Genomic DNA, 24,133 nt, shown 5'->3' with positions numbered 1-24,133 from the left:
CGATGCCACTGTGGGAGCCATGGGCCCCCTACAGCCCAGTGTCCATGAAGCACATGCTTCTGTGGCCAGGAGAGGCTCAAAACTTATTTTCCCAGGGCCTGGAGAGGTAAGTACTCATGTCTGCAGTCTGAGGCCTACTTCTCAGACCTGTAAACTCCCTGGCGGGACACGGTGGGCTCCCTGGCAGCTCGCTGACCCCATGAAGGGCACAGCTGGGTAGTAGGGCTCCAGACTCTGGTTCCTCACGTCAGGGCAGGCGTCGTACTTAGAATGCAGAAAAGAGAGGAGCCAAGGGTCACAGCCACCCTGGGAATCATGACGGTCCCATCCGGCAGGCAGTGCCAACCCTAACATGCACATCTGCTCTCTGTCTGCAGAGGAACAGCTGCCCCTTGGGTTCCCCTCCATCGACATGGGGCCTCAGCTGAAGGTGGTGGAGAAGGCCCGCACGGCCACTATGCTGTGTGCAGCAGGCGGGAATCCAGACCCTGAGATCTCTTGGTTCAAGGACTTCCTCCCTGTGGACCCCGCCGCGAGCAACGGCCGCATCAAGCAACTGCGTTCAGGTGAGCAGAGGGCTAGGGTCGAGGGGCCGCGCAGACTTCAGGAAAGGTGCTGGGCTGGACCCCAGCGCTTCTCTCTTGGGCCTGGGAGCTACGGGAGGCCTTGGCCTGGGTTGACCTTCCAGGGCTGAGCAGAGGGTACCTGGTGGGTGGGCCAGATACTGCTGTAGGCCCACCTGAGCTGCCCAGGAAGAGAGCTTGGCAGCGAGGGCTGCTCATCAGTGATTCCTTCACCTTCCTGGGACTGTCCGACTCCACACTACAGCCCGCCTCTGCACCTGGAGGTACGAGTGTCTTTCCCAGCCTGTGTTGGGCTCTGCAAAGGTGCTCTGTGGGCATTCATCCTCCACCTTCCCTGGAGCCTGGCCTGAGAGAGGGGCCCGGACAGTGCTTCTCTGTGCTTCTCTGGACGGCAGGGAAAGAGGCCAAAGATGTCTGATTCATCAGGCTTCCAAAGGCTGGACCTCAGAGGCTTGCAGCCAGGGGGATGTTCAGCCATCCTTCGGCCACCCGGGCCACCCGTCTCCTCTGGATGTCTCAGTCGAGCCAGCTTGGAGCCCTGTGAGCAAGGATACTGCCTTGAAACCGGGCGGGAGGTGTCGCCCCGTCGATCGATCTGCCTGCGAGGCTCCCTCCAGGAAAATTGATTCCGTTTTTGTGGGAAGGGAGCCTTGGAATCAGCTTGGCTGCAGCTCTGCATCTGCCGCCAGTGCAGGCTGGGCTGGTCAACCTCAGTCCAGGAGCCCTCCTGCCAGCTGTGGGATGGTAGGCTCGGGCCGGGTGGCCAGCACCAACGTACCCATCAGCTGCGGTGTCAACACTGCAAAGGAGGTCATAACCCTAACCCCTCTCAGAGCCTTGCTGGCTACAGAGGTGTTGTGTCACCCCCTGGGGTGCCAGCCCCTCCACACCAGCTCCTGCCGGGTGGGCGCCCCCATGGTGCCCAGGGAAGGAGGAAGGGATGAACCACCCAGCAGGGGCAGGATTCTGGTCCCAGCTGCGGCCGCCTGAGACAGCCTACGAAGTGTTAGCTCATTTAATTTAATTAAAACTCAACAAGATGGAGGCAGCTGTAGCGCAGTTAATTAAAACAGCCATAATCAAGGCAGGAAACAGGCCGCCAGCGTTCGCGGCCGCTGCCCAGTGTGGCACAGCGGCTGCCACGGTTCGGCTCCTCTGCGTGTCCCTGCAGCCCCCAGGCAGGCTCCCCAAGCAACCAGATGGTCCTCCCTGCAGGCCTGGCCTCCGCCCGGCACTGTCTGTGGCAGCAGTTCCGGGAAGGCACGCCGTCTCGCGTGTTCCGTTTGTTAAGTATTTATGTGGCGCCTGCTGTGTGCCGGGCTTGGTGCCACCCATTCACGGCCCCATGAGTCAGCTCGTGCGTGGTATGCTGCTCACTGGCCTCCTCAGCCTCTCAGCAGCCACCCTGCCTCCCTCTCAACCCACTCGCTCCCCGGTTGCCCCGGCTTCCCTCTTTTCCAAGCGCCCCTTCTCTGCTCGGCAGCCCGGTCTGCTCATTCCTCCGGGCAGGGAGCGCGTGAGCCCTGCTCTTGCCCCGTAGACAGAGCTCTTCCCCCAGCCGGCTTACCCACCCCTGTAGCTTCAGGTTCCATCTGTCTCCACGCCTGCGAGTCCCTGTTCTGTCATTCTAACCCAAACATCCTGCTGGAGTCCTAGACTAAAAAAAGCCCTCTGGCTTCTGGGTGTTACCCTGACCGTGAAGGGTGCTAACTCCTTTCCGAACAGTGGTGCCCTGCTTCCACTGACCCTCTCTCTGTGAGTGGCAGCCCCTCTAACCCGGAACTCCTGCTCCATATAAGGAGCTCCCTAACCCTCTTGATTGGTCACCCACATGGCTTTCACGTTGGTCCTCTTTTCTCCTCCCGTATCCCAGGTCACTGGACACTGCTTTCCAAGCTCTCCCCTTGAATCCGTCCTGCAGCACTGGCAGAGTTTCCTGTCTGTGCCCCGTATGCTCTGATGGCCTCGGTGGCATCTCGTTGCCTCCGTGGTCACGTGCACACTCCTGAACAGGCACACACAGCCCTTCTCACTCTTCCCCAGCTCACATCTCTAGCTTCTTCTCATCAGGTCCTGGCTTCACCCACTAGCTTCTTGGCCTCACTGAAGTTATTTAACTTTGAGCTTCAGTTTCTCATCTTTAAAAAGGAGTTACAGTGAGGATTAAGTGAGGCAGTGGCAGTGAGAGCTATAGTTGACTGGCCTGTGATGAGGGTTCTGTGAATGGGGCTCTTTGTAGCTCCAGTCACTCCCCAATTTGTACCGAGTCCCCCAACCACATCCTCACCCTCTGCTCACATTCACTAGAACGTGAAGCCCCCCTTCTCTGCCTGAGGCCCACTCCTTTGGGACTCCCCTTGCTATGTGTTGTCACCATCTGGCTCCAGCTCTGGTCACTTAGGCTGGGTGTTCTGCAGGGAGGGCCTGGGGTTGGCTCCCGCCTGCAAGGGCCTGGCAGGTGACCAGCACAAGCCCAGCTCTAGGACAGATATCTCTGAGCCCTGAGGATAAACGTTTTACTGATTTTGGGCCCTGTCCTTGCAGACCTGCTTCTCAGGTCCGGGGAAACCTTTCTTGTTTGACCTTTCCTGCCACCTGAAAGCGGTGACCTAAGGGTAATGGCCCAGGATCCAGCTTCTGGGATGGCATCTGAGGGGGCCTCAGTCATCCCACTTGCTCAGTAATCAGACTCTTGCCATCACTGCCTGACCCTGGTCCTGACCCTTGACCCAGTAGCTGATGCCCCTGGCCTGTACGGTTTAGAAGGGTGTGGAACTGTGCCGGGCACATCTGACAGGGACGTCCCTGATGGAGTGGAATAGCCCCGAGCACTCAGCTTTTACAGGGACCTCACAGTTTACGCATCACCAACCGTTTACAAAGTGCTTTTCTGCCTTTGGTTGCACTTGACTCTCTTGCAACCATGAGAAGTAGGGCAGTTTGTGATTATCAGGCCTGCTTTACAGGCGAGTTAGGGAGTCACCCACCCGGGATCACGTGGAGATCCGAGGCTGGGGATATCCCCTGGGACTGCATCTAGGGCCTTCTACTATCGCATCTGACTAAACTGGGGCCTGGGGAGAGGCTGGGCCCTGCCAGGGCCCCAGAGCGCCACAGCCTCGTCTTCTCCGAACCTCAGGCCCTCCCCGACCGTACCCAGAACTCCTCAGGTGTCTGCGGACTGAGCCCCATCACATGGCATCAGAGCGTGGCTGCCTGGAGCAAAAGCATGAGACACGTGCGTATGCCCAGGCACGACCCCTGCTCAACAGGTGCTTTCTTCTCCAAAGTGACGTCACCTGCTGCCACAGCCTGTGCCTCTTGAAGGATTTGAACTTGAGACCCGGTGTGGGCCCCAGAGGAATGGGCACAAACTCAGGGAGAGTGGAAGTCAGTCAGGAGTGGGCAGCATCACTGGAGCCAAGACCGGGCTGACCACCAGGTGGGGACTCCAGACCACTGCTGTGGGCCCCACACTCTGCCAAGTCCGGAAGGACCACTGGGACACCTCAGTGCTGCACTCATCCCACGGCCTGAGTGTATATGCCACCATCCCCATCACCGTGGAGGACCACTTGCCCACACTGTCCGCTGCTCAGCCAGACACCTGAGCCTGGATGCCAGCATCTGGCTGCAGAAAGAGGCCCACCGGCCCAGACAGGTGGGCCTGAGGGCTGCAGCCCCCATTCTGTCCTAGCACCAGCTGGTCTGCCAGGAGGGCCTGCTGCCAGCAACAGTCCCTTTTATCCGAACACTCTGGCACCCCTCAGGGGTAGTGTGGGTCTGAGGGACCCTCCAGTCTCCCACACCCATCACGGAAAATGGAAAAGACAAATTCTTTCAGTTTGGTGGGGAAACGGCTTTCCAGAGAGGCCCAGAGTCTTGTCACACAGCAGGTTCGGTTTTGGGATTACTGAGGCCAGAGCTAGGGGTCCCAGCCCTGGAGCATTTAGGTGGCCACCCCTTCCCCTCCCTTTCCCTCTCCCCCTCCCATGTCAGACCTGCACTGTAGTAGATCAGCCTGTGGACATTGTGGTCTCAGGACCCCTGGTTGTAAATGTCAGAGGATCTCCAAGAGCTTTTGTTTGTGTGGATTATTTAACAGTATTTGCCATATTAGATGTTAAGACCAAGAAAATTTTAAGTATTTATTAATCCACTTTAAAATAATTTTAAAATCCATTACGTGTTAACATAAACAACATTTTTTTTAATGGAAAATAATTATATTTTGTGAAACAAAAGCATTCAGTGAGAAGAGCGGCCCTGTTTTACACTTTTACAAATCTCTTTAATTTGGGGTTTAATAGAAGGCAGCTGGATCCTCCTGTCTGCTGCTGTCTTTGGTCTATTGTGATATCACATCCTGATGCCTCCAGGAGACTCCCTGTATGTTTATGAGAGAACAGGAATGAAAAAGACCAAAAGCTTCTCAGTAATGTGAAAATGGCTTTGACCTTGCAGACCCCTGAAAGGGCCTCAGGGACCCTGAGGGTCCATGAAGCATGCCCGGAGGATCACCGGGAAGATGACTCTCCCTGGACCGTCTCTGTGTGCCTCACACACTGCCCAGGGCCCAGCGCTGCCTTCGCCTTCTCTGCAGCCTCTGAGTCTGCAGGAGGCAGCCTGGTCCAGTGGGAAGGCTGTGAGCCAGCCCTGGTTGGTTCCTGCCACCTCGTAAGCTGTGTGACCTGGGGCTTCGAGCACTTGATGTTCCTCAGCCTCTATTTCCTCATTCTTGCGGACATGGATAATTCCTCCTCAGTGGGTGTCAGGTTCAATGAGCTGTAATCAGTGTTTGTCTCCAGCACACTGCCTTCCCCAGGAGTGGGCAGAGAAGGGCAGGGTCAACAGTGCTGACCTGGACCTGCCCATAGGCCCCCGCTCCTCTGGATGGGGCAGCCGGAGAGAGGGGCCACTGTTGGGGAGGGAGCCAGTCTAGACCTGATAATAGCCCCGCACCGGGTGTTTGCAGGGTGAGCCTCTGGCCCTCTAGGCTGCTGATTCCCAGGGTTACAAGGCAATGAGCAGGCAAAGGGGTGTGAGGCATGGCCTCTGCCTCTCACCAGCCAGGTTGGGGGTACTCTGCAGGTCACTCTGTTCAGCAGGGTTGAGTGACCTCACAGGGATCTGCCACCCAATGGTGAGGAGGGGGCTGGTGTGTGTGTTTGTAAGGGGCTGGTCTGGAAGTGGCCTGAAGTGAGCCCTCCCTTTAGCCCTTTCTTCTGTCTGCTTAAATGCTTTGCTTTGGGTAAGTCCTCTGTTTTGAAATCCTACTCAATCTTGTGCACTTCAGGGACACCCTTCAGGGGTCCCTGCAGGGTGGGGTTATCACCTCTTCTCTTCACTTTCCCCCTCCATTGACCTCAGCCAGTGGGGTCTGCAGGAGCCCTGCCTCACCGTCCTGATTCCTGCCACCCCCCAGCCCTTCTGACCCAGCCTCAGTTGCCCCCCTCCTCAGAGCCATGCCAGTGACCTGGGGAACACAGCTTCGCCTCCACGCAGCTGGCGCTTGCTCACATACCACCTGCAGCGGCCTTAGCCAGACCTCAGTTTCTCCGTGTATTTATTGAGGCCCTCTCTCGCGTTTTATTTTATCTGATTTGGCTTTTTGTGGCTTTCCTTCCTTTTGTACTAATGCTTCTCTCTGATCTTATTTGCATTCAAATTACCTCGCCAGGTGGTTCACCAATCAGAGGTAAGAATGCTGTCCGTGCATCTCGCCACGCCACGCCTCGCCACGCCGTCACCACCACTCCATCCCGTCCCGTCCCGTCGTCACCTCCCCATCCCCACCTCTCCAGCCTCCTCATCTCCAGCTCCGGCCCCTCAGCACCACCGGCCACCACACACATCCACTCTCAGCCATCCCCTCCTGTGACTCATCCATTCCAAGTCTGGATTGTGGACATAACTCGGCTCTTCCCCGCCTTGGGGCTGCAAGCCCACCGACCAGGCCTTCTAGGCCAGCCCCGCAGACAGAAGGGGCTCTGCTGGCTCCTACAGGGAAGCTGGGCCCTGGTCTTCAAGGCTGGCCAGAGATGGAGAATCTTCCCATGAGGTGGGGGAGCATGACCAAGCCTTGCCTTCCATCTCAAGAACCTCCTTGGTCTTGGGGCCTTCAGTCATTGCTAGCTCCCCCTTCAACATCCAGCCCTGTGGTAGAGTGAGGCTCCCCCTGTAAATCTCTCAGTCCAGCAAACGCTGGGAAGGACTGGCAGTTAAGACTAACACAGAGGCTGGAAAGCCAACAGAAATCAACAGGGTCCTGGGTAGCCCGATCCCCTGACCTGTGCTTTCATGCTGCAGGACCCTACATTCAGGGATTCCAAGCCCAGACTGGACTCAAAGATCCACGAAGAGCCATGTTCAAGTTTGACTCAACTTCGTGTCCTTTGAAAACTCAGTTTCTCTCTCGAAAGTCTGTTTCCTCCTGTTTAGGCTGAGGCCAGGGACCCACCTCATGGGGCATGATGACTAGAGCAGAGGGAGAGGATTGGGTATGGTCTGGCCCAGAGCAGACATCCTGTAAAATGGTGGCTTCTGTAGTGTTTGTATTCACATCGTTTTCTCCCCGCCTCTCAGTATCCTTGGGCACCTCTAGACCCTCAGAGTTCAGGGCCAGGCTGTTTTCAGAACAGAAGATGGGGCCAGGCCCCCACTGCCGGCTCATGGTGTTGGTTCCAGACTTGGGGGTTTCTGTGTGCAGTAGTCTCAGGGTCTGCGTGGGGTCCCCTGACCAGTCCTGGTTCTTAATGCAGGGGAGCCTCCTCCTCCACCCAGGATCCCACCCAGGTACCACTTCCTGCTCTCACCTGTGGCACCAGCTTCCAGGACTCTCCTCTACCCTCAGCTGAACTGACCTTCGTACAGCCCCCTCTCCCCTTGGCCAGGGGCCTGACCCCCATCTGCTTGAATGAGCGTTTTCTGTGACAGCGTCCATCCATCCCATAAACATGACCTGTTGGGTGCCCGTCAGGGCTGTTCTCGTAGGAGCTGGGTATTTGGCATGTGTCCTGGGTCCTCATGCTCCCTGATGCTGGTGGGGAGGGCTGACCAGGACCACAGAGCAGGCCAGCCCTTTCTCCCTCTGCTTTGGGGTCGAGCCTAAGCATTGCTCTCCCCACCTCCCGTGTTCATAGCCCCTCCTGCTGCCCAGCATTTGGGTGATGAAAGAGAGGTATTGGGGGTGAAGAGGCTGTTACATGCTACAGCTCAGACCTGCAGTGGGACCCCGCCCCCTGGAGCCTGGGCCCCGAGAGCTCCTCGTGGCTCCTGTCCCATTGGGTCAGGCGGGATCAGGCAGTTCTGTCTGCGTCCTGTGTGGGTGTAACTGTCAGCCGGCCTGGGCTCTGGGAGGGGTAGGTCTGTGTAGGCAGGGGTTTCTGTCAGGCTGTGTCCTGTGGGGTTGTTAACTGTCCGTTGGAGCGTCCTGCGTGGGTGTGATTGTCTGTCAGCTTGTTCCAGGGAGCGGGTGTTGCTTGTGCCTTGGGGTGTTCTGTCACGACGGTTCGCCCGGTGTGCCCTCTCCAGCAGCAGTGTTCTTAGGCGCTTACTGCCCGGGCTGGAGGTGGCCAAGTTCTGGTTTCGCCGCCACCCCCCACCTTGCCCTCGCCTTGGCCTCCCCTACCTGGTACCTGGACCTGCCAGGACTGGTCCCAGCCCTTTCCCCCGCCCTCTGTGAGGGTCATTTTCAGCGCCCACCTTCTACCCCCACCCCCACGTCCCGGCTCCTATCTGTCCGTCTGCGGCCAGAGCAGCCCTTTCGGGCGCTGGCCCGAGTGGGAGCTGCAGCCTCCATTAGCCTCCTGAATTATGCAGGAGCCGCGGTGGGTCGAAGCACTTTAGCAGGGACCAGGCTGAGGAGAGGAGCCGGAATGGGTGGGGCTGGCGGGGGTGGAGGTGAGGGCCGGGAGGAGGGGTGCTGTGAGCAGAGGCTGCTGGGCACCAGGCCTGCAGGGCCAGCCCTTCCTTCCTGTGGGTTCTGGTGGGCGGTAGAATCTCAGGTCTTGCCCGAGGAGGGCATCGCACGCTCGTGGGTTCCAAGCTGCTCCCACCCACGCCTGGCTCCATGATGCTCTGATTGGGGATGCTCATTAGCAAACAGGCTCCAGTACTGTGTACTGGCCAGAGCGTGGCAGATGCTTGGTGGAGTTGGGGGATGGGGTGGAGCCCCTGGCCGAGCCCACAGGCCCGGCTAGACCTCGAGTGGGGAGGGCTTGCTATCTGGAGCATGACCTTCAGTTCTGTCCAGGAGGCCTCTGGGCTTCTCAGGGAGAGCTTCCCAGAAGCAGCACCTGTACCAGGTGTGGCCCTGATGCCTGCCACATCTGGTCGACCCGAGCCTCAGGTGTTGTCGAGACCCCTCCTCAGGTTCCAGGCCAGACCGCCGTCTCTGTGTCCCCACAGGTGCCTTGCAGATTGAGAGCAGCGAGGAGTCGGACCAAGGCAAGTACGAGTGTGTGGCGACCAACTCTGCAGGCACTCGTTACTCGGCCCCTGCCAACCTATATGTGCGAGGTAAGGACTCAGGTGGTGCCCAACTCTGCCTGACTCAATGGAGCAAGCCGCAGTAGCCGGGCTTGCTGCCCAGAACCTTGGTGTGGACCATCGGGCTGCCATGGGCCTTGTCTCTCCTCCTTTTCACCTCTCTGCAGCAGCCGTAGCAGCAGCAGCAGCTCCCACTGGGCAAGCTCCTAACATCCACCCGACTTTGCCTTCCTCCCACAGGCCCTTTGGGAACAGCTACTCTTGGGAGCATTTGTATCTCTTATAGGTCCTGCCTCATGGGCTTGGAGCCCCACGAGAGTCTAGAGCCTTTCGAGCAGACTGTGTGTGTGTGTGTGTGTGCGAACATATTCACACCTGCCTGGTCGTCCTTGAGTCTGTCCTGCCCGGCCCAGCAGGGTGGGCTTCAGGCCAGGTGTACCTGCCTTCTGACCAGGTTTGCCTTGGCGCTTCCTGGGGGAGGAGCCAGGTGTGCCTTGTCATCAGCCAGGACCCTTGTGTAGGGGGGTGAGGCCCAGGCAGCTTTGAGCCCCTGCAGGTGGGCACCTCATGCGTTTGAGGTATTTCTCGCTGGGACTAAGCGGGTCACGTGTTCACAAGTCCAGGTGCCCAGCAGAGAGGGTCTGGGGCTGTTTTGGCCTGTCCAGTCTCTGTTATGCTCATAGCCCAAGGGGAACCAAAGCTGGCCACCTGCGCCTTCCTGAGAACACTCTGGGTTTTGTGTGCACAGTGTCCAGGAGGGGCCTTTAGCACCCCTCCTACCTCTACCATCCCCCCAGTTAATCCTCCTTCACAGATGGGCGTCATGAAAAGTGAAACCGTCTCCCCTCGGGGGATTTCTAAAGGAAAGTGGATGCCGCTTCTTTGCAGTGATGATTTCATCACGCTAAGTGCTTAGTACAGCTTCACAGCGGGCGTCGTCTGCCTGTCCGCCCAGGCCAAGCGCGGGGCAGGGCGGACGCAGTGCCCTGTCCCACCTTTCAGGGCCATGTGGTCAGACAGACCAGAGAGAATTAGGCCATCAACCATGAGCTTATTAAGGGGCTGTGCTGTCAGGGCACAAGATCCCAAGAGGCCACAGGTGATGGGCAAATGGGGCTTCAGAGAGTGGCTGATGCCTCGTCAGAATTGGGGGCATGGGATGGGAGGTCCCCATTGGTCCCCTTCTCAGGTGTTCTGCTCTTCAGGGCTCACTGGAGCTGCCCCAGGGCCTGTCTTAAGGAGCAGCGTCAGGGCATGGAGGCCAGGAGCATGCAGGTCACCCAGATAGCCAAGATGAGTATGTCAGAAATTGCACGGCCTTCCCCCCACGCTGCCCCCAGCGGAGCTTCTGACCAATACACAAGGTCCTAATGAGTCCCCTCTGAGAGGAGCAACTGAATGACTCTCCTCAGAGACCTCCCTCCTCCACCCAGACTGTTCCAACTGCTGTGTGGGCCTGACCTAGCACTTCTTCCAGAAGACCATCGTGTTGAGACTGTGGAGTTTCGAGGCCTCAGCAGTGAAGTCCTTCACTGCATGTGGCTACACCAGGGAGAGGAGGGGCGGGCAGAGCTGCAGGCACCATACTGAGGCAGGAGGCCCAGAGCTGGGGTGGCTGAGCTCCTCGTCGCCGTCTTGGCTGTGCGGCGTTCTCTGAAGTCACCGTCACGCTGGCCTCAGCCCGAGGTGGGACAGTAGGTCTCTTTGGATGAGCTGAGCTCAGCTGCTGTAGCTGGTGGCTCGGGCTCTGATCAGGGGGCTCTTACCTCCTTGTCTGTGGGAACTTCACTGTCTGCACGTGATGGGCTCAGGCAGGACTCTTAACTGGTTCCTGCCATGGCCCATCCCCCACTCCCACGGGTCTTCCTGAACTGCCTTCCCGGACCCATTTCCACAGGCCTTTTGGGCCGGGAACATGGGTGTTCCTTTAGTTCTAGCCCCACTTGCTGCTGCTGCTGCTGCTAAGTCGCTTCAGTCGTGTCCGACTCTGTGCGACCCCAGAGATGGCAGCCCACCAGGCTCCCCGGTCCCTGGGATTCTCCAGGCAAGAACACTGGAGTGGGTTGCCATTTCCTTCTCCAATGCATGAAAGTGAAAAGTGAAAGTGAAGTCGCTCAGTCGTGTCCGACTCTTCTCGACCCCATGGACTGCAGCCTACCAGGCTCCTCCGTCCGTGGGATTTTCCAGGCAAGAGTACTGGAGTAGGGTGCCACTGCCCTCTCAGAATCCTAAAATAGGGACAGCCTCGCTTTGGTTGTTCCTCGCTCTTACTGGCACACACACACATTCCTGTGGGGCCAGTCCTCAGTCCGTCCCTAAGACGTGTCTGATAGCCAGGCCCCCACCTGAATCCGTACCCGCCCTGCTTTGCAGAGAGAGATTTGCCCTGTACCCCTAGGACAGAACCCTAAGCTGTGCTGCTAGGACCCTGGCATCTGGGGTCCACCCCCGCTCCTCATCATGGTCTTGGCAGAGCCCCTGCTTTCTGCCCCAGCAGTGCTGAGAGCCCCATCAGCCCTTTACTTTTCTGGGACAGCCTCTGTGGTGCTGGCCACCAGCTCTGTATCCTGAACCCCTCTTGGGGGTGGGCACGCATGGAGAAAGCCCCCAGTGCTGGCCTGTGCCCGCCTGCTTCCCGGCAGAGCGGTGGTAAAGCTTCCTTCCAGACAGGGCACCTGTCACCCTCCAGGCCAGTGGGAGGCCCGCCCTGGGCTCAGCCTTAGCATCGAGGTCAGTGGGGACACCAGCTCAGGGTTTCTCAACCTCAGCACCATTGACATTTGAGACCAAGTAACCCTACACTCTGTGGGGCTGTCCTGTGCACTTTGGGGTGTTTACCGACCCACTGGATACAATAGCACCCCCTGGTCACCGCTCACAGGGTCTCCAGACCTTGCCCAGTGTAGCTTGGGGGAATCCTCCTCCCCACCATTACGAAACACTCTTCAGATGGACAGCCTCACTCTGGCTCTTGTCTCCATCCATCTCTAACTCTCTTCTGCCACGTCCATGGGGCCCGAAGTCATGTCTCCTCCTCGGATTTGGCTCCAGTGTCCACCTCACACCCCTCCTCTGTCCCGCAGACTAGGGGCCCCCTCTCTCAGACCCTAAGTGGCTGCATTTCATAGGCCCGTGCGTGTAGAGCTCCCAGCCTGGTGCTGGGCACGCAGAAAGTGCTGGGCAATCAGTAGCCACTGCTGCCGCGGGGAAAACACCATGGGGCTGCACCACCCAGTTTCGTCTGACTTTGCTCAGTTGCCTGCAGCTCCACCCACGGTCTAGCAGGCCCAGGCATGCCGGGTGGACCAGCCTCTCCATCCCACTACCTCCCCCAGTGACTCACTCTCTCCTTCCATCCACAGCGTCTCTCTCGTCTAGCTCTTAGGACACACAGCTGCCAGGGACCAGGGAGGGGCCACGCTTTCCACCGAGCCTGGCCTGCTTGCCCCCGCCCTTCCCCACTTCTCTGCAGGGACCTGGCCGCTGGGCCGCAACTGTCTGTAAACGGGGCGACAGCTCCGTGGCTTCTCCCCACAGGCTCCAGACCAGCTTCCTCACACTCTGGGGCCGCGCAGCATGGGGCTTCCTCAAGGTGGCGGGGTTCTAGTGGCCCATGTGCCTCGGTGGGTTTGTGGGCTGGGTGGGCCCTGAGCTCAGTGAGTCTGTTTGAGCCTTGGGGTGCGCGTGAGGCATGGGGGCCTGCCTGTGCCACACTCCCACCCATCCCTGTCCCGCCCTTTGGCACCCGGCACCTGCCGGCGGGACCCAGCCCTGTCCGCCCGTGTCCTCCATGAGTCCTGAGTCTTTTGTGAGCGGCGTGGTCCGCGCGCACCTGTGGGCACGTGTGTGTGCGTGGGGCACAAGAGTCTTGTCTCGTTTCCGTGCTGTGTGGGCAGATGAAGGTTGGCCTGTTTTTACTCTCTCTGTGTTTCTCCTTGTCTTTTTTTTATTCCCTCCTCATCCTCATCGCACTCTGCCATCAACCCAAACTCTCATCTCTCAGATCAGCGAGAAGGTTGGTCCTTTTCACTTCTTATCCATCTACAGTTCGTCCATCGACGGGATGCCCCCGTCAGTAGGGACCAGAGGGCTCGGTCAGCTCTTCGGGCTCACCCCAGTCAGGCCTGCCCACCCGTCGGGCTCTGCACTCCCATTGTTCGAGCCGGCAGGTGGGCAGGACCAGGGGTGGGTGGGCAGGTCCCCCTGCCCCGCATGTTTCTGCTGCTTGGGTCCCTGACCACCCCACGTGTCTGCATGTCCCCTTAGCTGGGCTCCCCTGCTGGGGAGGTTGGGGGGGCACGGTGCATGGCACAAGACTGGGCCCTGCCTTTGTGCCCAGGCCAGGCCAGCTGTCTGCTCCAGGTGGAGCTCAGAAGTGGTTGTGGGCTCTGCAAGAGCTGTAGGGCTTTATGTGCACCTGTGAGGCCTTCCACAGTTCCCCCCATCCCCCCTGCTTAAAATCCACATTTGCTAGCGCTCAGCTGAAACCGTTGGGAAGATGAAGGGGAAGGCTAATCTAGAATGAGCTCACCCCTCAAGATCCTGCAGCCCAGGGTGAACGTCCTCCAGGGTCTGCACTACCCTTGAGCACCTCCCCGAAGCTGGACGGACAGCAGCCATGCTGTGCCCACTGAGCTTAGTGTCGGGCAAAGGGTGAGTGGCGTCACCTTGGCTCACTGAGGAGGCGTCCCATTGACTGGTCTCTTCCCTCTCCAGCGAGATCCAGGTGAGGGCCTTCCCACCTGGTCCAAGCTTCCCACCTTCTCCCAGACAGCTGGCATTTCCCCAGCCCCACACTGGGTGCTGGGCATCATTTGACCAGGAGCTCACATCTGACCGAGCAGTCAGCTGCTGCCTAGAGCCATGTGTGAGCCTCGCAGCAGCCCTAGCATGGCCGTGGGTCGGGGAGGGCTTCCCGGAGACCTCGCAGCACCCCATTCCAGAGCAGTCTCACACCCTCAGGGCCAGGCCCCTACTCCTCGCCCTCAGTCCAACAGCAGGGGCCGAGGGGCAAGGACACAGGCGGCAGTCCTTCCTGTGTCCCTTGGTCTGAGCCGTCAGAGGAGGCGCTCCCGTCCACTGGGCGAAGCCCCAGGGAGCAGACCCGGGCCACCTGGTGTCCTGTGCATTCTCTTTGTGGGTTGGGTTTCCTCCACGAGGAGAGGGAGCCTGTCGGGAGGAGGACTGCAGCCTTGGCTCAGAAACCAGCCCTGAGCATCATCATATGCACTCCTGAGCTCTGGGGCATTTCAGTTACACCGTTTCGCTGACCGGGCAAATCTGCCTGGGGCGAGTTCAGAAAACGGTCATCAGCAGAGAGAGCCCAGCCTGCCACCACCTCCCCCTGGGCCCCTCCCCCGCCCTCCCGGTCCCTTGTCCCTTCTCCTTTTACCATTCCATGGTTCCACCAAAAATAATATTTAATGGGAAGGCAGAAATGAGTTTCTAAATATTCCAGGGGGGATTTGCCGTGCTGGTAATTTGTTTGGTGCTGATAATTACATCTTACATTTTTCCAGCTTTACTTAAAACTGTGTGCCGAGTGCGCTGGCATTTAATTACTGCTCTGCGGCAGCCACAAGGTTATTTATTAAAGAGTTATTTTATCTTGATACGGTGGATCCTGCCCCTTATCCCCTCCTTAATGTTGTGTTATTTTCATCAGGAAATTTCCGCAAGTGAATGCCGATTGCGGGGCTGCCTCCCCCCTGCGATTAGGCTGTCACTCCACTGAATGCCGATGCCTCCAGGCGCCGCACCGCCCTATTATAGGGGGTTGTCAGCTCAAATAATTAGACTTAAAAGTTACAGCTGAAATATAACCCAGAAATGGCAAGGCCCTGTTTTGGAAATTGTCTATAAAATGTCAGCAGTAAGGATGCTCGGGGAACAGTAATAGACCGTCATTGTTGGAGCTCAGGATTAGACCCTAGGTGCGTTTTTTCCCTGGCCCTGGTTTTTCCTTCCCTGCTGTTGCTGCTGTCAGTAGACCCGAGTCCAGGGCGAGTCCTGCCCCTTCTGGAGGCCTCGTGTCAGTGACTGCAGGGAGGCACCAGCCACTCCTGGCGCTTGGGACAGCGGGGTGACCATCCAGAACTCGGGACTCCACAGATACTCAGGGTCCCAGGAAGTGGTCACTTGCCTCTGTTACCCCCACCTTCTCTCTGTAGTCCTAGCCTCTACACCGTGGGGAAGATGAGTCTGCTCTGCGGCAAACCTGTCCAGGCTCTTTGTGTTGGCTGAAGCCCAGCAGGCCTGTGAAGGGACGTGCCCTGCTGGAGCGTGCTGTCCAGGAGTCCCTGGGCTTGAGGCCCTGCCCTGGTGCTAGGGGTGATCCTAAGGCTCACCTCTGACCTCTCACTCATCCTTAGCCCCTGGGGTTCTCCCTTCCACTTGCATCTGGAAGGGGGGAATTTAAAAATAAAAACAAACCCTTCTCAATGTTAGTTCCCCAAGGGCCCTTATTTCCTAATAGTGGCGAGAACACCTTGTTCTCCGGGACTGTTTGAGGTAAAGACCGGTCAGTTTTCTTCACAGCTTAGGTTGAGACCTAAGGTTTATCCACCAATGACCTACTTCCTTCCCCTGGGGCTCTTTGTTCTCATGTCCAGGGACCTGATCGGGTCCCAAGATTCTGCCACTGACCACCGTCAAGCTGGCAGGTGTGTCCCTGACACAGGCTTGAGGCCCATCCTCATGCCAACTGGAGAGTGTTTCTCCCGGCAGCCTCAAGAGACCCAGAAGCTTCTTCATGGAGCCGCCTGGGTCTCTCTTTTCACCCTGTGAGCCAGGGCTCAAAGGGCCCTGAGCTTTTCATCCCACGGACCTGCTTCCAGTACGTGTATAAACACGTCCCTGAGTGTCAGCTGTCAGTTCCCGCCTCTTTAACTGGGAGGTGCCGGCATCCACAGCGTGGAAACCCGCAGCCCAGAGGAGGTGCCCGAGAGTGGTTCTCTTCCCCCCAGACCCATTTGGATGCCCATGAACAAGGAGGAGACGGGGAAGCCACTGGCAGAGAGGAGAGGCAAGGACAGAGTTGGTCAGTTAGGACCGCGGAGCCTTTTTGCCTTAGCCAGGCTACAGAGGGGAGAGGCAAGGAGAGGGCTGGTCAGTTAGTGAGCCTCTTTGCTTTAGCCAGGCTACATCTCCACCAGCGGGCATGCCGCGCCTCATGACCTGTGCCCCAGGTTCAGCACCAGAGCCCAGGGAGTGCCTGCACCATGTCCGAGCCTCCCAGCCTTTTGCTGTTTGTGGGGAGTGCTCAAAGGAAGCTCTTTGTCGTGGCTTTCTCCTGCCAGCCGTGCCCCCGGGGTCCACCTGTGCCCCTGCCGCACAGCACTGCGCTACCACCCAGTGCAGACTCCCGGCTTTAGGACAGATGACAGAAGCCCACTTCTATCAGCTTAACGCCAAACATGGAAACTCTTGTCTTACAAAACTGAAAGTAGAGAAGTAGATTTGGCGTCAGGCACGGCTGGATCCAGGTGTTTAAACAGTTCGGTCAGGCATTCTTCTGTCTCTGTCTCTACCTCTGCTCTCCTCAGTAGCTCCTTTGTTCTCAAGCAGGTCCTGTCGAGTATTGTGAAAGGTGGTCCCCAGCCTCCCACCCCCCAGGTTAGAGACCAGAAGTGGAGAGGAAAAGCCACGTGTCTTAATAGTTTTCGCAAAAGGCCAAAGGTTCTACCTCTCGAGCCACATCTGGGTCGCATAGCCCATGAACCAAAAATGGGGGCTGAGATGGTTCTCCTAAGAAGATGGGGATGCCAGTTCTGGGAGGAGACACGCTGACACCACAGTGAGCGCGGGGCACCGAGGGAAGTAGACGCGGCCCCTGGCGCTGGCTGTGGCACAGGCGGTGCTTTGGCTCTGACTGGAGGCCTCGGAGGGAGGCAGTGTGGGTACAGTTGAGGCTGAGTAAAATGAGGGCTGAGGAGTCATTCAAAGCTCGGTGCGAGAGTTTTTAACCAGGCAGGTAACGTGAACAGATAAGGATTTGTGCCGGCTGTTTGTGGAGGGCCAGTGACCGGGTCGGGGGATGACCAGAGCAGGAGGAGCAATGGAGAACACAGCACAGCAATCCAGGGAAGGATGGTGGCTTGGACTTTGGAAGTGGCATTCACCTGTGGACTTGGCAAGAAATTAGAGTGTTGGAAAGCTATCTTAGGTGGTGCTTTAGCAGGACCTGGTGATTTGCTGGATGTCTGGTCTGTGGGTTGCAGCTTTGACCTCTGTGTAATGAGGTCACAGGTTGGACCAGGTGATGTCTGCAGTTACTTCCAGCTCTGATTCCATGCTTTTGGGCTGAGCGAGCAGCAGTCTGGCATCTGTGGTGGAGGTGTTCCCGATGTAGCACCATGGGTCCTTTGCATGCCTGGGCTCCCCAGCAAGGACCCTCAGAGACCTGCACCCTGAGTGATGCCCTCTGGGTCTAATCTTAGCCTCGCTGCCTGCCTTCTTCAGCCCTGCGTGTAGGGGTGCCCAGGAAGGACACACCCCAGCCTCTGCCCACCAACTGCATGCCCTGTTTGCATGCCAAGCATGTCTGCCCATGGCTAGGTTTTGCTTGCCTTCCCTCCTTCTGCATGTTCCGAATGTCTTTACCAAGCTCGAGACTTTGGCAGGCGGGGTGGGAGGGGGGTCCAGGCTGCACCTTGAACTGAGAAGCGCAGAACAGCTTCTTTCCCGGGGAGCCCAAGGTTGGAGGTTGTGGCCAGGCACAGCCACCCTCCCCCTTGAGACCCTGTCCATTGGTGCCGAAAGCCGTCTGCTTGGCACCCTCATCATGTTACTGCCATCGTCATGCCCATCCTGCCCGCGGACCACGTCCCTGGCCCGCCCAGAACTCTGGCCCCTGTCCAGTCCCTCCTAGAAGCAGCCCCTCCTCTTGGGTTCTCAGGCTCTGCCAGGCTGAGGTCCTGGGAGGTGGTCCTGCTGCTGCCCTCATCTCTTCACCGGGGATCACAGCCTGGAGGTGGAGGCAGTGGCCTCAGAGAAGGTGGCCACGTCACTTCCGGGCTGACCCTCTGCCCTGCCCGAGTCCTGCTCTGAGGACCCTCCACCCTAGGGTGCCTGGATCTCTCGCACTAGTGCCCCAGCTAGCCCTGCTGGAGACCCTCCTTGGTGGGGGCAGGGGTGGGAGCAGGTAGAGGTGGGCACTGGAGAGCAACCTGGGATGTGGCCCCTACAGGCTTTGCACTGATTCCCCTGTAATCCTGGGCCTCAGTTTCCTAGGCTGTAAAACGGGAGCTTGGTTGCAGAATCTCTCGTGTTCCAGACATTCCCTGAGAGCGGGGGCTATTCTGGCCCCAAAGCAGAATGGGTGGGGGTCAGCCAGGGCCCAGGAACCCCACCCCTTGGCTCTGACGAGAGGGGCTTCTTGGACGAGGGGCCCCTGCCCTTCCACCCGCACACGTGCCCTGCCCGGCCTGTGAGCGCCTCTCTCCCTCCTCCCGCAGTGCGCCGCGTGGCTCCGCGTTTCTCCATCCCTCCCAGCAGCCAGGAGGTGATGCCGGGCGGCAGCGTGAACCTGACGTGCGTCGCCGTTGGCGCACCCATGCCCTATGTGAAGTGGATGATGGGGGCCGAAGAGCTCACCAAGGAGGACGAGATGCCGGTCGGCCGCAATGTGCTGGAGCTCAGCAACGTGGTGCGCTCCGCCAACTACACTTGCGTGGCCATCTCCTCCCTGGGCATGATCGAGGCCACGGCCCAGGTCACCGTGAAAGGTGAGCCTCACTGGTGTGCTGGCCATGGCCCGTGGCCTTCCCTGGACTGGGCGGGGAAGGGGGGCATGACTGCCGGGAGATGGGTGGGGCTGAGGGTTGTTACCCTGCTGGTGCCTGGCCCTGGGGGTCCTCCTGGCCCTCAGTGGTGGACGGAAGGCTTTCTGTCAGAAACTGGCTTAAATATTTGAGCTAACAGGTGCTAGGTCCCTGCGGGGCAGATGCCGTGCTGGTTAGGAAGCACAGGTTATATTGTTCAGGTGGCGTCACCCTGGCAAATAGATTCTCTTGTTGTTCCCATTTTATAAGTTAGGAAACTGAGGCACAGAGTTACAGGGAAGTAAATGATGGAGCAGGGACTTGAACCCTGGGGGTCTGAATCCACCACACACCCCTCTAACCATAGAACTGGACCCTCAGCTTTCCCAGCCTCCCAGAAAGAAGGATGGGAAACAGTAGCCAAGGCAGGTGGGTTCTCTCTGCCCTGGCCCTAGGACAGCCACATGTAGACCAGACTCCTTGGGGGGCTCTGCTTCCAGTCTTCCCTCTGATAACACCCCCGTTCTGCAGCGTGAGTCCTCTGTTTAACAGAGCAGCATCACATTATAGAAGGGAGAAACACCCTGCGGTGGCTTCTGACTGCTTTTAAGATAAAGACCAGGATCCGCACTGCTGTGACCTGAGCAGGCTGACAGTCCCAAGTGTCACCTGCTCTCACCCCACCCTTGCTGTCACTGGCTCCACCTCGCTCTCCAGGTCTCAGTCCTGGGAAGCTTTCCCCAATCACCCCATTCAGGGACACCCTGGACTTTTCTCCATCTCAGCACCCTGCTTTCTGCTGCATTACACATACCAGAGCCACGATCATTGCTCGCTGATCGCGTCTCTCTCGCACTGGTATATGAACCCCATGAGCGCAGCGACGTGACCGTGTAACAGTGCGTCCTCAGCCCTAGCGCAGTGCCTGGCGCCCCAGCAGCACTCAGTTTGTGAGTGCCTGTTGTTCGGGGATTGGCTGTGGACCTGGGACTTCTCCCCTCCTTTTGAGCCAAGCCATGGTGTCCGTGGGGCCAGCAGCCCCATCCGTCTCTCTCAAATCCAGGATCATTCCCTGAGGAAATCCCTTCCCTCTCCCCGCCCCTGTTACACACACTTGCCAATGGGTGAGCCCAGATGCACTGCAGAGGCCTGTGTGTCTCCCATCTGCACGGGCCCAGGCAGGCCACCTCTGGGTCCGTTTGCTCAATGAGCCACCAGGGCTGGTGTGAGGTCCAGGGAGTCCTAGAAGTGACTTAGGTGGACACCGAATGACCCAAGGCCCCTGCAGGCACTGACGGGCCTGGCCACCAGCCCCCGCTACCAGACCTCAGTGGTCACCGAGGGCTTTTCAGGCGATTCTTTGCAGGGGAGGGCTGTGGGGGTGGGGTCAACCACACTCTGGTTGGATGAACCCCAGGGCAAGGTCAGCTCCTGGGGTCATGACCTCAGGCAGCCCTAAGCCTTCCACTTTGTCCCCAGCCCTGCCGAAGCCTCCAATTGACCTTGTGGTGACAGAGACAACTGCCACCAGCGTCACTCTGACCTGGGACTCTGGGAACTCAGAGCCTGTATCCTACTATGGCATCCAGTACCGCCCAGCGGGCACGGAAGGCCCCTTCCAGGAGGTGGACGGCGTGGCCACCACCCGCTACAGCATCGGCGGCCTGAGCCCTTTCTCAGAGTACGCCTTCCGCGTGCTGGCGGTGAACAGCATCGGGCGCGGGCCGCCCAGCGAGGCGGTGCGGGCGCGCACGGGGGAGCAGGCGCCCTCCAGCCCCCCGCGCCGCGTGCAGGCACGCATGCTAAGCGCCAGCACCATGCTGGTGCAGTGGGAGCCGCCCGAGGAGCCTAACGGCCTGGTGCGGGGCTACCGCGTCTACTACACCCCCGACTCCCGCCGCCCTCTGAGCGCCTGGCACAAGCACAACACAGACGCCGGGCTCCTCACCACTGTGGGCAGCCTGCTGCCTGGCATCACCTACAGCCTGCGTGTGCTGGCCTTCACCGCCGTGGGCGACGGCCCCCCCAGCCCCACCATCCAGGTCAAGACGCAGCAGGGAGGTAGGCGCAGGCCAGGCTGGATGGTACCCCCCTCCCTCGGGCCGTGAGCCGGGGGGTGGTGGGGGCGGTCTTTGGGATGATGAAAGCCCGTATCTGCACACACAGCCACTGGGGAGGCAGGGTGGGGGTTGGGTGAGGCCCTGCCTCCTTCCGCTGGGGGCCCCTGCCCTTGGGGGATTGGTGAGGCTGACGGCGCCTGGCTGGGGTGTTGCAGTGCCTGCCCAGCCCGCGGACTTCCAGGCCGAGGTGGACTCAGACACCAGGATCCAGCTCTCGTGGCTGCTGCCCCCGCAGGAGCGGATCGTCAAGTATGAGCTGGTGTACTGGGCGGCAGAGGACGAGGGCCAGCAGGTGAACACCCAGCAGTGTGGAGGGAGGGGGGCTGCTCCCGGTCCTGGGGGTCCGTGCTGGGCTCTCCTAGGCAGGCTTTCCTGGATTCTGGGGTCGTGGGGACACAGCCCCTTGAGGCTCTGGGACCCTTGCTGGCCTGTGTGGTTCTGTAGTCTTTGTCACCCCTGTGCTGGGGACAGAGCTCCTAAGTCCGTCCTGGGTCTTCTCGGCTCTGTGGCTCTCATGGCACCAGCAGAGCCCTCAAGTTCCCCAGGCCACCATGTCCGTGGTGTTCCCATGCCCATGTGGTCAGTGAGGTGCCCTTGCATGGGCCACGTGGCCACATGGCAGGGAACCAGCCCTGCAGCTACAGTGGGTCCGCAGGGATCAGCCCGTGTTGGGGGTGACCTCTGAGTGACCTTTGAGGTCAGGGTGGTCAGTGAGTGCTCTTTGCTCTTCCAGCACAAGGTGACCTTCGACCCCACGTCCTCCTATACCGTAGAGGACCTGAAGCCCGACACACTGTACCGCTTCCAGCTGGCCGCCCGCTCTGAGCTGGGGGTGGGAGTCTTCACCCCCACCATTGAGGCTCGCACAGCACAGTCCAGTAAGTGTCTCCCAGAGCCACGGCTGCTACAGCTGGGCGGGTATACACACATGCGCACCCTTTCCCCTCGACCAGGCGGGTGGTCAGTTCCGCTGGGCCCTGGGCTCAGTCTGGATCCCAAGTGAGGGACAGGTAAGTGCCCTCTAGTCTGCATCCGGGCGGCTGCTGCCCTTGCTGCTCCCTGCCCACCTCCTGCCTTCCCTCAGCCCTGCCCCCGCCCAGGTAAGTTCTGTGTCTCCTCCCCCACCCGCTCTGTGCTGGTCACATTAGCCCGCAGCCACCCTCCATCGAGGGACCGCTGTGCTCGCTGTGTTTCCGAGCTGCTCCAGCGGCGTCTTCCCTCCTGTGTCCCCACATCTCATCTCCCTGTTACCCATATTCCTGCCTCCTGCCCCCTCCACGGAGTCCCTGTGAGCCAGGCAGTCTCACCGAGCCAGCCGCACGGGGGGAGATGAGGCGCACCGGGGCCGTGTGGCACTCGCATGTTGGACTGTGCATGAGGCTGTGTGTGTACGCATTTAGGAGTGCTGCGTGCAACTGTGTTCCTGCGTGAGACTGATGCTGTGAGTGTGTCCATGTCTGAGCACCCAGCTGTGCAGCCCCTGAAGGTGTCTGTCACTGTGGTTGGGTCTGGGTGTGTCCATTGGCTGTTCTTAGGATTGGGACCCAACCAGTGTGTCTCAGGGTGTCTGGCTCTCTGCACCTCTCCCTCCCGGCGACAGATTGCGAGCCCATGGGCTCTGTACTCACATGGCCACAGTGAGCCATCATCTGTGAGGTTGCCTGTGATAATGGGGCCAAGTATGTGTGGCTGGTTGGGGTCGTGGCATTGAGACAGCACGTGTGATGACATGTCATGGTCCTGTGAGGCCCCTTTTGTCACATGGGATTGTGTGAATGTGCCGTGTGTGACTTGGTGTTCCTGGATTCATTCTACAAGCACCTGCCACACTCCTGCCGGGGCCCATGCACCCTGCTGGGAGTAGCACAACCATGACGTGGCCTCTGCCCGCGGGGGTCCTTGTCTAGTGGGGAAGACAGATATTAAACCCACAATTACCCAAATGAGCTTTTAATTATATTTGTGTAAAGTGCCGTGGAGGAAACAAACAGTGGAGAGAAGATGTGACGGGAAGCTGGTGTTATCTGAGGGGTCAAAGGGGCTTCCTTGGGTGACACGGAAGCCCTAGGCAGGGGGTCAGCAGGTGCCAGAGACCTTGAAGCAGGAAGGCGCCTGGTTGTGGTCAGGGTGAGCAGCCAGCCAGTATGGCCAGAGCAGCCCCCTGACGACAGCATCAGGGCTTTGGGGACAGGAAACTGCCTAGAGCTGCCTAGCTAAGGGTGAGAATGCGCGGAACAGCCCAACAGCACGCTGGAGACGGGAGGCGGTGTGCGTCGTTCTAGGTAAGTGGTGGCGGCTTAGGGGAGCTGGAGGTGGGGGTCGGGGGTGGTTTTGAGAGCTGTCTGGGATCCCGCTGGCCAGGCTTCGTGACAGATTAGGTGTGGGGGTGGGCTAAGGGAGAGGGGTGCCTCGGGTGCAGCCTTGTACATGGTGTGCAGACCTGGGAGGAGAGTGGTGCCACTCACTCCCTGGGATGGGAAGTGAGACAGAAGCAGGCATGAGCGGCACGCCTGGTGCAGAGGCCCCCAGGCTCGGGAAGCTGTGTGCCATCTGGGCGCTGATGCTTGGCGGGTGGCCGGGATCCAGAGCTGGGGCTGGAGTTCAACTGAGAAGGAGGACCAGGGATGGGAGGGACTCCAGGAGATGGCGGTGTCTTGGAGGTCAGAAGAAGAGAGTTTCAAGAAGGAGACCAGATGTTACTGCTGAGTGGTCAGGGCCAGAGCGTGACCACTGGGTGTAGTAACACGCAGGGGTGGACCTGGCGTGAGGGGCTGAAGCCGACTGGCGACCCAGGAGGCTTGTGTGGGAGACACGGAGGTAGAGACAGAGGCTTAGCTGAGAAAGGGGACACTGCAGCTGGTGCAGTAGGGGAGGCTGTGGGGCCAAGGATGGGATGTAGGAAGACTAAGATGGGGAAATCTTGAGCACACATAAACGTCATTGGAAATGTGTCCACGAGAAGTAGACAGTGCGGAAAAGAGGATAGTTGGCACCTTGTGAAGTGAGGAAGAGGGTAGAGCACAGGCAAGGGGAGAGACTGGCCTTGGACAGGAAGGTACTCCCTTCCTTCCTGGGGTGGGGGAAGGAGAAACCCGCAGCCAAAGCTGGCCAGTTGGTGGGTTTGGTACTGAGAGCTGCAGGAGCTGCTGTCGGGAGGTCTTGGTTTTCTCTGCAGAGT

At 59.1% G+C, this 24,133-nt stretch overlaps 1 protein-coding gene across 1 annotated transcript in view; it reads left to right on the top strand.

Moving 5' to 3' along the window:
- PTPRF (protein tyrosine phosphatase, receptor type F) overlaps positions 1 to 24,133 on the top strand; it is an 84,330-nt gene that overhangs the window by 34,952 nt on the left and 25,245 nt on the right. Inside the window, 8 exon segments of the mRNA XM_027537525.1 lie at positions 378 to 566; positions 6,265 to 6,282; positions 8,994 to 9,104; positions 13,078 to 13,089; positions 18,530 to 18,799; positions 20,315 to 20,896; positions 21,111 to 21,247; positions 21,689 to 21,833. Of these exon segments, the coding sequence (XP_027393326.1) occupies positions 378 to 566; positions 6,265 to 6,282; positions 8,994 to 9,104; positions 13,078 to 13,089; positions 18,530 to 18,799; positions 20,315 to 20,896; positions 21,111 to 21,247; positions 21,689 to 21,833 (1,464 nt within the window).

The sequence above is a fragment of the Bos indicus x Bos taurus genome, chromosome 3 (genome assembly GCF_003369695.1).
Source record: "Bos indicus x Bos taurus breed Angus x Brahman F1 hybrid chromosome 3, Bos_hybrid_MaternalHap_v2.0, whole genome shotgun sequence".
NCBI lineage: Eukaryota > Metazoa > Chordata > Mammalia > Artiodactyla > Bovidae > Bos > Bos indicus x Bos taurus.
The sequence above is the reverse complement of the archived record's forward strand: the minus strand, read 5'-3'. Positions and strand labels throughout refer to the sequence as shown.